At 42.1% G+C, this 12,079-nt stretch overlaps 1 protein-coding gene across 1 annotated transcript; it reads left to right on the top strand.

Annotated features, from left to right (window-relative positions):
- Window positions 1-2,659, top strand: LOC120017699 (protein phosphatase 1 regulatory subunit 3C-B-like). The gene is made up of 2 exons (XM_038960629.1): window positions 1-195; window positions 643-2,659. The coding sequence occupies exons 1-2, from the start codon at window positions 182-184 to the stop codon at window positions 1,616-1,618; spliced, it is 990 nt and encodes a 329-aa protein (XP_038816557.1). The 5' UTR covers window positions 1-181; the 3' UTR covers window positions 1,619-2,659.
- The last annotated feature ends 9,420 nt before the right edge of the window (window positions 2,660-12,079 follow it).

Here is a 12,079-nt window from a genome sequence, read left to right on the forward strand (position 1 = left end):
CTCTCATGCATTGGGAGACTGAACTGCAGAGAGAGCAAGGGGGGCATGCCTGCTCAACACTACTGACTGCAAGTTATGAATTCATGACAAGATACTTGAACAAAACTAGTTATTACAGTACATTTTAAAGCATATCTTGTTCATTCATCTTTGTCTTGGAACCTCTCTCTTTATTTTTCAAATGAGTGCCACGAGGTAAGGATCATTGTTTTGTTTTTTAATGTAGCCTTAAAGTAGATGTTTGCAGTTCAAGGCAATAACTAATTTGGATGAGTTTTAATTTGTAAGCAGAATAAAATCTTGTATTGATCATTTTACAAAGTTTTTGGTTTTCATTTAGATTTTAGGAATAGCACGATCATGTGAGCTGAACAAAAATCTATGTTTGGCAACAACTTTTCTGGTGAAGTAGATGTTCTTCCAAAAATGTTGACTGCCATGTAATATCATGAGACTAAAAAAACATACATTTAGTAGGAACGTAACGGGGCCCCGTTACGTACCTAGACATTGACTTGCATAATATAGTGAAGTGCATAATGAACACATTTAAATGAACACATTCGAGGACCTCAAAAAACCAGAAGAAAAAATATTGAAGGACTTTATTAAAATACATTATGTTTGTTCCCCCTTCCTCAGGGTCCTCCACATATTAAATTCATCAGCAATGCCGGTTCCTGTTATGCCTGTAGACATCGCTATGCGGATGTACATCACACACTCGCCACCTCTCCGGAGCTTCCTCAGTTCCCATGAGGACTTGAGGGCCAGGAACCGGGCAAACCACTACAAGCCCCTACGGCCCTGCATCAGCTCCCAGAGGCCCCTGGAGGCCCCCAGTCTGGTCTGGAAGAGCCCCAAGACAACCATGAAGACCTCAAAGGGCAAGAAGAGAGTGGTCTTTGCCGACTCCAAAGGCATGTCCCTCACAGCCATCCACGTCTTTTCAAAGTTTGATGAGGAGCCCGCGCTGTCCAACTTTCAATTTGACCTCATAGACCTGGAGAATGCCACCATGGAGCTGAAGATCAGCACCAAGCGAAGCCTGGCACTGGACTTTCCCCAACCCGCTGCAGACTATCTGGCCTTCCGGAACCAGCTGTTGAAGAACTCTGTGTGCCTGGAAAACTGCACACTGCAGGATAAGTCACTCACGGGCACAGTGAAAGTCCGAAACCTTGGCTTTGAGAAATCTGTCCATGTCCGGGTAACTGTTGACTCATGGAAAACCTACACAGACATTGACTGCACCTTTATGAACAACGTCTACAGTTGCCAGGACACAGACACATTCGCCTTTGTCTTCAAACTGCCCCGTTACGTACCTCCTTATAATAGAGTCGAATTCTGCATATGCTTCAAAAGCAAAGACCAGGTTTTCTGGGACAATAATGATGGGAAAAACTACATTCTCAAACCAATTGGGTGGAATGGAGAGGATGTGAAAACACTGCCCAAAACCCCTGCTGAGCGTAAGAAACCAGAAGAGCACAAGAACTCCAGTAAACTACTGGAGATGGGGTTTGACCAGTTTGGAAGTCCCCGCTCATCAAGTGGACTCTTTCTTGGGTTGCAAAGCTGGGGCCGAATTGAGAATGGTGCCAACTACTGGTGAAATTAGGGAAGACTTTCAGCTACAGTGAATAGTTATAACAGGGATAGACTTGGAGCAGAGGGATAGCTGTACTAGTGACATAACTTATCTTAAAATGTCAAAAGCTGCTTTGAATGCAATGAAGCACATCAATAAATAAAAATTGTATGGAAATATGGACCATGGCTAGTTTCTACTGCTATTTGGTTACCATAGAGATACTTTCTTAATATGATCAAAGAGACGGAGGCAATTGATTTTTATGTTATTTTACATGTGATTCTTGTGTAAAGTAAGTTAGTGCCTTCTCAATATCCTGCCTGTTATAAAACAAATACCCATTGAAATTTAAGTTTGACAATCTGTAACCTGGTATAAGCCCATTTTCAGGGTTGGAATTTACGTAAGCAAATGCACTGATTGAGATGAACTTCCTGATTTCCATACATACAGTATGTGGTGGGATTGGACCAATGGGATGTCCTTCATATTGAAGGGTAAGAGTGGTATCATCCATCTGTGAAAAAATAAAATACAAATGTATATGAATTTCTCAGTAAATAAGGCAAATGATAAAATGCACCTTCAACATCCTTTGTACCTTCAAAATATATGTTTTTATTCAAGACTCGTGTCATTTGATTTCTCAACATTGCTGTCTCATGTATCTCTTTTCAAATGCTTATTATTGTATTTGATGCAATGTGAAGTTGTATTGATAAGATACAATCAGGAAATGTAATTATCACGGCCTGTTGTCTCATACAGGAGTTACTGCTGGTATGTTTTTCTTTCCCAATAAGTGCCATGATACTGTTAAGTCAGTATTACAGAACTGTGCCTTGTGGTGGACCTATTCTATGTTTAACTGGGCTCTATGAATGGTGATTGTTCTTATTCCTATAAGTGTAATTCTGGTGCGAGTGTTGAGCAGTGGTGTGGCTGAAGTATGTATGTACACTATTTTATTACTGTGAAAAAAGGTTGGTCATTGTGCTCTTGAATGTGTGCTTGAAGTGTATGCGATCCTTTTAGAAATAAAATGTTATATTGTACAAAACATTCATGATCCCTAGTCACTTTTTCATCACCTCTTGAGGGGTATGCCACAACGCAGGGACTAATAATGGCAAAGCTCTCTTCGTGTCACTGACACGTTTTAAACAGCTGGCTTTGACTGTGAGGCATCGGAGAGGGTTGAAGTCATACCCCTACTACAGACTCCATTTTACACCTTGGTCTGCAGCATGACAAATAGTTGGCTGTTGACCGCTCATGCCGGAGGAGTGCTGAAAGGAAACTCCAGTCTTGCGACACCTTGGTGTTAGAGCAGTGTGGATACACACAGCTGGATATTACATAGCTAGTTCATACAATAGTGGAGCCTTCAAGTTTCAGTGTGTCATTGGTTATTACATAAATAACTTCATACATTTACAGGGGAGAAGGTGAACCAAGTTATATTCTCATCCTTCTCTTCTTTCAGAGGTAGTGATATGCCCATGCATTTTTTTGTCAGTGGAATGTAAATTAAAGTGTTCTCTGACTCCAGTCAGTTTCCTGTGCAGAATCATACCCAGCAGGACACATAATAACTCCTCTGCCTCAACAGGAAGAGCCCCCAGGATAAGACTGCTCACCAGCCCCTGATTGATACCAATATCCTGAATCCTCCTGATAAACAACAGTCTTTGCATTATGGAGAATGACACAATAAAATATCTTCCTGCAAACGGCATTACTGTAAAAAACAAACACGAGAAGCATTCACTACTGTATATCATATCAGACTCGCCTTGAAACATCCAGTAAACCGCACATGTCAGTCGGTCAAACATACTGCAAGTGAAATATTAACAGAGCACTGACGACTACTTGAGGTTAACCTGATAGAAATCATGCAATAAGAACGCAAAAGCAATGGACACCTCCCATTTAAAGATGTAGGATCTTAATTTGATCACCCTGTTCCAGTAGAACTTTCATGCAATGCAGGGCATTTGAAACTTGTGGTGTATTTGAGGTTCAAAAAGGCTTCTGAAGTCTGTAATTTCAATTTTTTTCTTACATTTCAGACTTGAACCAACATAATAATTCACATTTCCTGTTGCTGTCGGATTATTTTCCTGCTGTAGCAAACTGGCTCAAATTACAATCCTACATCTGTAGTATAATATGCTAAAAACAGACCCTTTTAAGGTAATCTTTCCCTGGGACTAGGTGCATGAAAACAAAACAATAGTTGTGTGTTTTGAACAGAGGTCCACAACCAATACAAATATAACCTACATTTTCACCTGGTGAAGGTTTTTTGTCCTGTGGGTGCAGGAGACAGTCGTTTTATTGATACAAACAGTTTTCATAAGTTTTCCTCAAGGCACAATTTTATGCATCTAATTTGATTTGTAAATTGTATTTTTGAACTGTTCCAGCTAATCAGTTGGACATAATTTGTTTCATCATACTGTGAACCAAGGAGCATTTGCGTGCTCTACTCAGTGTTATCTATGATACAGGTTAGTTAATGATAATCTCACAAGGCACATGAACCCACACACCATTCAATTGCAGATATAATAGAAACATATAGTTAACATGCAGTTCATAAACACAGCACTAAAACTGAAGAGGTTTACAATGGATCACACCTACAAAATGTACCTAGACCAGGTGTGGATGTTGGTATTTACTACATGCTGTGTTTTGCCATCATCCAGACATGAAAATAGCATTGTGGTGGTTCATAACAAGGGGTGGGAGGTTGATAAGAAGAGGTTCATTATTTTCTCTGAAATTCTGGGGGAACCAAAATACTATTTTGTTTCATAACTTTACAAATAAAAAATTGTGTTGAACAGAGAACTCTCTTCTGACAATAATAGGCAAGGAATTATATCCAGACACATTGTTCCATCCAGTCTGTTCCAAGGAAAACAACATAATGACACCGATAAATGACCAAGGTCAAATAAAATACAATTGTATTTGTCACATGCTCCGTAAACAGGAGTAGACGAAAGCCTCGTTCACATTACCCATAAGCACTCTGTTACGTTGCACCGAATGTCTTGCATTTCAATGGGGACGTCCATAATGGAGTGGAAACGCAACGCCACCTTGCGGTGGAAGGCTCTGTTGTGAAGACTGACGCCGCATACTTAGACATTTTTCAAATTTGCGTCATCTTCAGTCCAGCCAGAGTCCGTCAAAGAACAGAAGGTTACCAAACCACAGAAGATCGTGAAAATGTGTTTTTTTTGATTGCTTTATGGGATAGCTAGCAACTTGTAAACAATTACCCATTCCTATTTTTTATTTATTTTTATCTTTATTTAACTAGGCAAGTCAGTTAAGAACAAATTCTTATTTTAAATGACAGCCTAGGAACAGTGGGTTAATTGCCTTGTTCAGGGGCAGAACGACAGATTTTTACCTTGTCAGCTCGGGGATTTCAGTTACTAGTCCAAAGCTCTAACCACTAGGCTACCTACCTACCCATTCCTATAAGAGAGTACTATTTTAATAGTAATGTTAAATAATACACATTGGCTGTTAAGCCAATTATATTATATGACTGTTGCCTCCCGTTGAAGTTTATTGTGATGTCAATGATGTGTGTTTTTGATGATTATTATTAGGTGAAGGTCGCTAGCTACAATGGCATCTCCAACCTAGCTTAGCTTTTAGCTAACTAGCTAACTGCTCCGCAGTGCTAGCTATCATTCTCTCCCACAACATCATAGTCTCACAACATCATAGTCTCATCAAGTCTCATTATAATTTCTATTGATGGTTAACATCTAGTGGAACCCCTAGGCAGTGCACAATCATTCATATCTCAAGGGGATTTCATTAGGGACTGGTGAATACATACAAGCTCAGATTTCTGATATGATAGCAGAATCAGTCAGGTGTCCATCAAGCAGCCATTTTCTGATCATGCTTTTCCCTCATGGTACTCACTTGCGTTCCATTGCTCACGAAGACAAGAAAGAATACTCCGGTTGGAACTTTATTGAAGCTATATGTGAAAAACATCCTAATGATTGATTCTGTACTTAGTTTGAAATGTTTCTTCGACCGGTAATATCACCTTTTGAAGTTTTTGTCCGATATAACGCTGACCAGAATTAGCGTTTGGATATGTAAACCAGACGCGCTAACAAAAGAAGGTATTTGGACATAAATAACGGATTTTTTCGAACAAAACAAACATTTATTGTGGACCTGGGATTCCTGGTGTGCTTTCTGATGTAGATCATCAAAGGTAAGGGAATATTTATCATATATTTTCTTGTTTATGTTGACGCCATCTTTACGGCTGTGGTGTTTTACTTTTGAGCGCCGTCTCAGATTATAGCGTGGGTTTCTTTTTCCGTAAAGTTTTTTTGTAATCTGACACAGCGGTTGCATTAAGGAGAGCTATATCTATAATTCCATGTGTATAACTTGTATTATCATCTATATTTATGAGTATTTCTGTTGAAACGATGTGGCTATGCAAAGTCACTTGATGTTTTTGCCACTAGTGAATCTAGTCGCCTCAATGTAAACTCAGATTCTTTTATATAAATATGAATTTAATCAAACAAAACATGCATGTATTGTGTAACATGAAGTCCTATGAGTGTCATCTGATGAAAATAATTGAAGGTTAGTGATTCATTTTATCTCTATTCTGGTTTTTGTGAAGCTATCTTTAGCTGGAAAAAATGGCTGTGATTATTGTGGTTTTGTGGTGACCTAACATAATCGTTTGTAGTGCTTTCGCTGAAAAGCCTATTTAAAATCAGACACTTTGGTGGGATTAACAACAAGATTACCTTTAAAATGATATAAGACACATGAATGTCTGAGGAATTTTAATTATGAGATTTCTGTTTTTTGAATTTGGCACCCTCCACTTCGACTGGCTGTTGTCATATCGATCCCGTTAACGGGACTGCAGCCATAAGAAGTTTAAAGCCTCCACTCTTCTGGGAAGGCTTTCCACTAGATGTTGGAACATTGCTGTGGGGACTTGCTTCCATTCAGCCACAAGAGCATTAGTGAGGTCAGGCACTGATGTTGGGCGATTAGGCCTGGTTCGCAGTCGGCGTTCCAATTCATCCCAAAGGTGTTTGATGGGGTTGAGGTCAGGGCCCTGTGCAGGCCAGTCAAGTTCTTCCACACCAATCTCGACAAAGCATTTCTGTATGGACCTTGCTTTGAAACATGAAAAACAGCCCCAGAACATTATTCCTCCTCGACCCAACTTTACAGTTGGCACTATGCATTGGGGCAGGTAGCGTTCTCCTGGCATCTGCCAAACAAATATTCTTCCATCGGACTGTCAGATGGCAAAGTGTGATTCATCACTCCAGAGAACGTGTTTCCACTGCTCCAGAGTTCAAAGGCGGCAAGCTTTACATCACTCCAGCCAACGCCTGGCAGTGTGCATGGTGATCTTAGGCTTGTGTGAGGCTGCTCGGCCGTGGAAACCCATTTCATGAAGCTCCCGACGAACAGTTCTTGTGCTGATGTTGCTTCCAGAGGCAGTTTGGAACACGATAGTGAGTGTTGCAACCGAAGACAAACAGTTATTAGGCGCTATGCGCTTCAGCACTAGGCAGTCCCCTTCTGTGAGTTGCCTACCACTTCGTGACCAGGTCAGCTCTAGCCGGGCAGAAATTAGACCAACTGACTTGTTGAAAAGCTGGCATTCTATGACGGTGCCATGTTGAATGTCACTGAGCTCTTCAGTAAGGCCATTCTACGGCCAATGTTTGTCTATGGAGATTGTATGGCTGTGTACTTGATTTCATACACCTATCAGCAACGGGTGTGGCTGAAATAGCCGAATCCACTAATTTGAAGGAGTGTCCACATACTTTTGTATATATAGTGTATGTACATATGAGTAGGGGTAAAGTGACTAGGCAACAGGATAGATAATAAGCAGTAGCAGTGTATCTGATGAGTCAAAAGAGTTAGTGCAAAGGGGAGGCAATGCAGATAGTCCGGGTAGCTATTTAGCAGTCTGGGTCGCTCATCTTTTCAGTTTGCTGCAGCTAGCGACTGGAACGAGCTGCAACAAACCCTCAAACTGGACAGTTTCATCTCAATCTCTTCATTCAAAGACTCAATAATGGACACTCTTACTGACAGTTGTGTCTGCTTTGCGTGATGTATTGTTGTCTCTACCTTCTTGCCCTTTGTGCTGCTGTCTGTGCCAAGTAATGTTTGTACCCTGTTTTGTCCTGCTACCATGTTGTGCTGCTGCCATGTTGTCGTCATGTTGTGTTGCTACCATGCTATGTTGTCATGTGTTGCTGCCATGCTATGGTGTTGTCTTAGGTCTCTCTTTATGTAGTGTTGTGTTGTCTCTCTTGTCGTGATGTGTTTTGTCCTATATTTTTACTTAATAATAAATAAATAAAAATCCGACACCCCGTCCCAGCAAGAAGCCTTATGGTAGGCAGTCAATGTAAAAAATGACTTGTTCTGATTTGCCTAGTTAAATAATTTTAGAAAATGACTTGGGGGTAGAAGCAGTTCAAGGTCCTGTTGGTTCCAAACTTGGGGCATCGGTACCGCTTGCCGTACGGTAGCAGAGAGAACAGTTCATGACTTGGGTGGCTGGAGTCTTTGACAATGTTTAGGGCCTTCTTCTGACACCGCCTGGTATAGAGGTCCTGGATGGCACTGAGCTCGGCCCCAGTGATGTACTGGGCTGTACGCATTACCCTCTGTAACACCTTGCGGTCAGATGCCAAGCAGTTGCCATACCAAGCGGTGATACAGCCAGTCAATATGCTTGTTCTCAATGGTGCAGCTGTATAACCTTTTGAAGATCTGAGGGCCCATGCCATATAATTTCAGCCTCCTGAGGGGGAAGAGGCATTGTCGTGACTTCTTCACGACTGTGTTGATGTGTGTAGACCGTGTTAATGATGTGGACACTGAGGACACTGGAGCAGGTTGAAGCTCTCAACCTGCTCCACTACAGGATGGGGGGGTGCTCGGCCCTCCGTTTCCTATAGTCCGCGATCAGCTCCTTTGTCTTGCTGATGTTGAGGGAAAGGTTTTTATCCTGGCACCACACTGCATGGTCACGGACCTCCTCCCTATAGGCTGTCTCATCGTCGTTGGTGATCAGGCATACCACCATTGTGTTGTCAGCGAACTTAATGATGGTGTTGGAGTCGTGCGTGGCCATGCAGTCTTGGGTGAACAGGGAGTACAGGCATGTACCCCTGAGAGGCCCCCGTGTTGAGAGTTAGCGTGGCGGATGCGTTGTTGCCTACTCTCAGCACCTGAGCACAGCCCATCAGGAAGTCCAGGATCCAGTTGCAGATGGAGGTATCAGTCCCAGGGTCCTGAGCTTAGTGATGAGCTTGGGGCGATAGTCATTTGCACAGATTACCTTGGCGTTCTTGGGCACAGGGACTATGGTGGTCTGCTTGAAACACAGACATGGTCAGGGAGAGGTTGAAAATGTCAGTGAAGACACTTACCAGTTGATCAGCGCATGCTCTGAGTACGCGTCCATTTAATCCACCTGGCCCCGCGGCCTTGTGAATGTTAACCTGTTTAAAGGTCTTACTTACATCGGTTAAGGCGAGCGAGATCACACAGTTGTCCGGAACAGCTGGTGCTCTCATGCATGGTTCAGCGTTAACTGCCTCGAAGCGAGCATAGAAGGAATTTACAGTGCCTTCAGAAAGTATTCATACCTCTTGACTTATCCACATTCTGTTGTGTTACAGCCTGAATTTAAAATTGATTACATATATATTTTTTCTCTCACCCATCTACAGTACACACAATACCCCATAATGGCAAAGTGAAAACATGTTTTTAGACATATTTGTAAATTTATTGAAAATGAAATGCAGAAATATAAAATTTACATAAGTATTCACACCCGAGTCAATACTTTGTAGAAGCACCTTTTGCAACGATTACAATCTTTCTTGGTAAGAGCTTTCACCTGGATTGTGCAACATTTGCCCATTATTCTTTTTCAAAATTCTTCAAGCTCTGTCAAATTGTTGTTGATCATTGCTAGACAACCATTTTCAGGTCTTGCCATAGATTTTCAATAGATTTAACTCAAAACTGTAACTCGGCCAATTCAGGAAAAGGCTAACTAAAATAAGAATCCAACATTTAAGATAGGGAGTAAAAAGAATATGGAGCAAAACAAACAAGTGGAAGCAACAAAAATCAGGCTTCTTTCAAACTTAGGTTACACTCGAACGCTCAGCTCAGCTCAGCTCAGCTCAGCTCAGCTCAGCTCAGCTCAGCTCAGCTCAGCTCAGCTCAGCTCAGCTCAGCTGAAGCGTAGCTCTCCCAATATCTCTCATGCTCAACTGGAGCGCTGTGCCAGCCACTCTTAAATAGCACCTGGGCTAGCACAGGTGAAACACCTTCTGACTAATGAGATGGACAAGCCAGCACAGGTGGAACATTTACTTACTATCGAGGTGACACCAATTGATGAGCCCTACACGCTAACGTGCTACCTCAAAATACTAATGGAAACACCAAAACTGGTAGCATGTTTTTAAAAATTGTTTTTTTAAATGTTAAATTTTTTTAAACACTTTTTTTTTTAAAGGGTAGCATGTTGTTGAGCCAACCTCAGTTTTTTCCTATCACAGCCATTAAACTTTTTTACAGCCATATTACATCCATTAAACTGTTTTAAAGTCACCATTGGCCTCATGGTGAAATCCCAGAGTGGTTTCCTTCCAATATGGCAACTGAGTTAGGAAGGACGCCTGCATCTTTGTAGTGACTGGGTGTATTGATAAGTTGTGACACTTTATCTTTTGTGTGTGTTCTGTATTTTTCTGTAAGGTTTTATGGAAATGCTGCTATTTCCCTATTTTGTCTTCTTGCCAGGTCACCCTCACAAAATAGGTTTTTAACCTCAATGGGTTTTACCTGGTTAAATAAAGGTTAAATAAAAAAATACAAATAAAAAAAATATCCAAAGTGTAACCATGTTCAAACGGATATTCAGTGTTTCCTTTTCATTTATTACACATCTACCAATAGGTGCCCTACTTTTCGAAGCATTGGAAACCTCCCTGGTCTTTGTGTTTTAAATTCACTGCTCGACTGAGGGACCTTACAGATAATTGTATGTGTGGTAGTCATTCAAAAATCATGTTAAACACAATTTTTGCACATAGAGTGAGTCCATGCAACTTATTGTGACTTGTTAAGCACATGTTTTTAGGCTTGCCATAACAACGGGGTTGAATGCTTATTGATTCAAGACATTTCAGCGTTTCATTTTGAATTCATTTGTAAAAAATGTGAAAAACATAATTACACTTTGACATTATGGGGTATTGTGTGTAGGCCAGTAACACAAAATCTCAATTTAATCAATTTAATATTCAGGCTGTAAGTGAAGGGGTGTGAATACTTTCTGAAGGCACTGTAGCTCGTCTGGTAGGCTTGCATCACTGGGCAGCTCGCGGCTGGGATTCCCTTTGTAATCTGTGATAGTTTGCAAGCCCTGCCACATCCGACGAGCGTCAGAGCCAGCATAGTAGGATTCGATCTTAGTTCTGTATTGACGCTTTGCCTGTTTAATGTGTCGTTGGAGGTCGTAGCGGGATTTCTTATTAGTGTCCAAATTAGTGTTCCGCTCCTTGAAACCAGCAGCCTTTAGCTCAGTGCGGATGTTTCCTGTAATCCTGTCACGTTCCTGACCTGTTTTCCTTTTTCTTGTATTTATTTAGTTGGTCAGGGCGTGAGTTGGGTGGGTTTGTCTATGTTTGATTTTCTATGTTGGGATGTTTGTGTTCGGCCGGGTATGATTCTCAATCAGAGACAGCTGTCATTCGTTGTCCCTGATTGAGAATCATACTAAGGCAGCCGGGGTTTCACGTGTGTTTTGTGGGTGTTTGTATCTCGTGTCAGTGTTCGTGCCACACGGGACTGTTTTCGGTTTGGTCACGTTTGTTGTTTTTGTACGTGTAAGTGTTCAGTTTACGTTCATTAAATAATGACCACTTTCCACTCTGCGTGTTGGTCCGATCCATGCTCCTCCTCGTCTGAGGAGGAGAACGACTATGACGACCGTTACAGAAACACCCACCACCAATGGACCAAGCGGAGTGGAGAAGGGCGGCAACAGCACAGCAGCGGGAAAAAACCCAGGACTCCTGGACTTGGGAAGAGATTCTGGACGGCAAATGACCCTGGGCTCAGCCAGGGGAATATCGCCGTCCCAAGGCGGAGTTGGAGGCAGCGAAGGCAGAGAGGCGCTGGTATGAGGAGGCAGCGCGGCGACGCGGTTGGGAGCCCGAGAGTCAGACCCAAAAATTTCTTGGGGGGGGGGCACACGCGGAGTGTGAGGGCGTCGTACTGGTCAGACACCGTGTTATGCGGTAAGCGCACGGTGTCCCCAGTACGCGTGCTTAGCCCAGTGCGGGCTATTCCACCTCGCCGCACTGGTAGGGCTAGGTTGGGCATCGAGCC

This window comes from Salvelinus namaycush, chromosome 22 (genome assembly GCF_016432855.1).
Source record: "Salvelinus namaycush isolate Seneca chromosome 22, SaNama_1.0, whole genome shotgun sequence".
Lineage (NCBI taxonomy): Eukaryota > Metazoa > Chordata > Actinopteri > Salmoniformes > Salmonidae > Salvelinus > Salvelinus namaycush.